Below are 3759 nucleotides of genomic sequence, written 5' to 3' on the forward strand. Positions count from 1 at the left end.
CCCCCTCTCCATCTATCTTTCTGTTCCTATTGGCTTCTTCTCATTGGGATCCTGGAGAAGGAAATGGCTGGGGCTGGAGATTTGCTATTCAGTATAGCAAATATAACTCTCAATCTTAATTATTTACAAGTCTGAATGAAACTAACGTCTCCACTACAAGAGACAGTGTAGGGGTAAAATGGACGTCCCAATTAATTACAACAGTAAAAGAAACACCCGAGAATCTCAACTCATTAATTACTTTTTTATCTACTTTCCCATTCACTATTCATTAACAAATGGTAACCATCCCTGATTCACCACCTTCATTAGTTTCCTTCAGTAAAGGCACCAAATCAGAGAAAGAGACTTTAATGCTTGTTTGGTTTAAGTGTTAACTAGTAAGAGAGTAACCATGTAGTTTGACCACTAGCTCCGAATTTCAGGATGGAAGGGAAATTTAACCATTAATATATCAAACAATGTCAATAGTTATAGAATAATTAATTAGTTAATAACAATTAATTCTCAAAGAAACGAAGAACACAACTTGATTAGCAAGCAAAAATTAAGTATTTTGACCCTTCAAAAGAAGCCAGCAAAGAAACAATAATATACCCAGAGGAAAAATGAATAAACCCAAAAACAAAAATGAAAAACAAAAGGAGGGCGGGGGGGTAAATTTCAGTAAACTAATAATTAATGTTCCCACAATAAAGTCTCAAAACCACTAGTAATTACGTTATTTTCTGGAATTATTGACAAGTACTGATCGCTAAAATACCCATTACTCTTCACGCCATAATCTTCATAACACCAAGATTGATTTATGTACGGCCACGAGTCACCAAATAAAACAAACTCGGGGGATTCCTCGTAACTCGTTTCCAAACTCGGCAGCTCAACTATCTCACTCAGTTCCTCAGGAGTCGCCACATCACTTGTCACCCTTACTGTTGAAGAAGATGATGATGATGAGGAGGAGGAGGAGGAGGACTGTGTCATTTGTGAGGACGATGACCCATTATTATTACTGGCCGTACTGTTATTATTACTGTTGTTTTCGTCGATGCAGACATTGGTGGTGACTGTAGTGACAGTACTGTTGAAGTCCATAGAAGCGGCTTTAGCGGCGGCAGCTTGGACATCACGTGGAGAGTTAGAAGCGGGTCGGGGAAGCGACCCAGCTAGTCCGGGGAAGTTGAGGATGGCTGAGTTGCCTTTTATGCTCAAGGCTGCAACGTCATGGGCACGTGCTGCCATTTCTGGGGTGGAGAAAGTTCCTAGCCAGATCCGATTCTTCTTTCTGGGCTCCCGGATCTCCGACACCCATTTTCCCCATGTCCGCATTCGTACCCCCCTGAACACCGGGTGCTTGCTGTTGTTGCTACTGTTAGTTTCCCTTGGCCTCTTTGGTTTTCTCAGGTTTTTTTCCGGGTCGGGTTTAGATACGCGGTTTGGTGATAACCCGGATGAATATGTTGAAGATGGGGTTGGCGAAGAGGAGTAGGAGTAAATGCTTGAAGAGTCTTTCTTGGAGTTGGAGTTCGAAGTCGGCGGATCAGTCATGTTCTTGGTGATAAAGTATGTGGTCTGTTTAGTTTAATTTAGACTTAAGAATGAGCACCCAAGAGGGGGGGTGATTTGGATGTGGAGAAGGAAATGCACAAAGAAAGTTGGGTTATTTATGGATGGAGGGTATTTATAGAGAGAGAGGATAGTTCTGTTGCTGTTGCAGATGGAGGAAGAAAGAGGAAGATAAAAAAAAGAAAAAGAAAAAAAAAAGAGGTGAGAGAGGGTCAGGGAGGGAGCCCAACTTGAAGGGCCGACGTCCTAGCTATACGTGACATTTATATTTCATAAAGTCTTGATTTGTTATTTAACACCCAGCTAATAAAAGTTGGATTTGAATTTTAAGCGGTGTACTATACCTGATCCGGTTTAAATCTTTGAGATATTGAAAACTTATTTAATCGATAATTTTAGAATCTTCAACAATTAATACAGAGTTAAATTAATTGTTAATTTTAGAATTCTAAAGCTATATTAAAGGCTTATTTAATAGTTAACTTTAAAGTTTTAAAAGATTAGTTGAGAATTGAATTTATCAACTTAACACAGATAGGAGTGTTAATGCTAAAAGAAACTAAGCATGAATGGGTTTTTTTATGCTTCTCTCTAACTGATCGAATATTTAAGCATATATATATATATATATATATATATATATATATATATATATATATACACACACACACACAAGGATCGTATGTATGTATTCATTCATTCTAGTACGTGTTGTGGTCATTGTTAATTATTTGTCTCGTGCAATATGATACCGTATTTCTGACCAATTATACTCATACGTTTTTAGGGTTTTGATTTTATATTGACATTCAACCCCTTGACATTATTATATATAACGGAATTTGGGGTGCATTATATATATATATGACCAACTCTTGGGGTTCTATTTTAATTTGTGACTGTGTCTAGCTACTAGTAATCAATAATGCGTTTCTTTCAAGAATAGCGATTGATTATCGATCTTCAAATGATAAAAAAAATATGGGTTTCATAAATTTTAAATGATTGGACTTTCAAATTATGTCACATTGGATAATTTGTAGAAAAATCTGCTGGTATAACATTACTCTATTTTTAATGATGCCCATATATACACATGTTAACAGGGAAGAGACAGAGAGGGGAGGATGGGAATGAGAGCAGATGAGTGAGTGCTGTGAAACGGGAGTGGCCCTAGAGAAGGAGGAGGAGGGGAGGGGGATCACAACGCATGCATAGCTGGCATAGCCGTTCTGTGAAACTAGGATTTTTCTATTATACATTAATGGTCTAGACTCACTGTAGTTAATACACTCTTCTCCTTTATAATTATCTATGTATTTTCTGCTTATTATACATTAATTGATGTCATAATTAATACTGCTGCTTCTTCAACAGAACTAACTAATTTGCCAAACTTTGATTAATACCCAAAATGTATTTGAGACCACTTGCATGCACCAGATTTCCTTTTCTGCTTATTAATTTGTGCTACTTCAGGTTTTCCATTGCAGTATATGTTATATCTGGGGGCTGTACTAAATCTAGAGAACATAAATAAAATTTGAGTTTGAGTTTTCTGCCTGCTTGTTCTTCCATTACCAAAAAATCGGTGAAAACCAGCAGCATTATTGACAAACTTTTTTTATCGGTAATTTTTACCAATGGATATAATTTTGTCTCTACTTTTGTCGGTCTATACCGACAGATTACAAACGGAATCTATAGAATTTTGAAAAGAAGAAACAACGTGATGACGTGGAATTTTTTTAGATGTTTTTACCGATGGAATGATCAAGGGATTCAAACCGGGATCTCCATATAGTGATGTGACGCATTCACCGACGGGTATACCAACAGAACGTATCCGTTAGTGATTCCATCGGTAAAAGCCAATATATCCACACTCTGCCGACTCTCTCCTCCTCTATTTCTCTTTCTTCTTCCCCATCCCAACTCTCCCCCCTCCCAAACTGCAACCAACCACCCATCCCAACTCTCCCCCTCTTCTCAACATAAGCACTCAAGTTTCTTATACTTTTGTACGCAGTCACAACATCTGTTTTCCAATTAATTTATTGTGGATTTTATCATTTTTTATAAGTAAATCTATCCTTTTTAGTTTTAACATTTAAATGTCAATTTTATTATTTTTAATTGTTTTTTTTAGTATATGTATTTTGTTAACGTATGTACTTGCTTTATTGTTATTTG

At 36.8% G+C, this 3759-nt stretch overlaps 1 protein-coding gene across 1 annotated transcript; it reads right to left on the reverse strand.

Annotated features, from left to right (window-relative positions):
- Positions 1 to 513: 513 nt before the first annotated feature.
- LOC133690268 (ethylene-responsive transcription factor ERF043-like) lies at positions 514 to 1758 on the reverse strand. Its single transcript, XM_062110500.1, has one exon. It carries the CDS (start codon positions 1546 to 1548, stop codon positions 679 to 681), a length of 870 nt encoding a protein of 289 aa, XP_061966484.1. The 5' UTR covers positions 1549 to 1758; the 3' UTR covers positions 514 to 678.
- Positions 1759 to 3759: the final 2001 nt, after the last annotated feature.

Source organism: Populus nigra, chromosome 3 (assembly GCF_951802175.1).
Source record: "Populus nigra chromosome 3, ddPopNigr1.1, whole genome shotgun sequence".
Classification (NCBI taxonomy): domain Eukaryota; kingdom Viridiplantae; phylum Streptophyta; class Magnoliopsida; order Malpighiales; family Salicaceae; genus Populus; species Populus nigra.

Bases quoted from the DNA above. Each gene is read 5' to 3' on its own strand.
- LOC133690268 (XM_062110500.1), bottom strand. From the start codon at position 1,548: ATGACTGATCCGCCGACTTCGAACTCCAACTCCAAGAAAGACTCTTCA.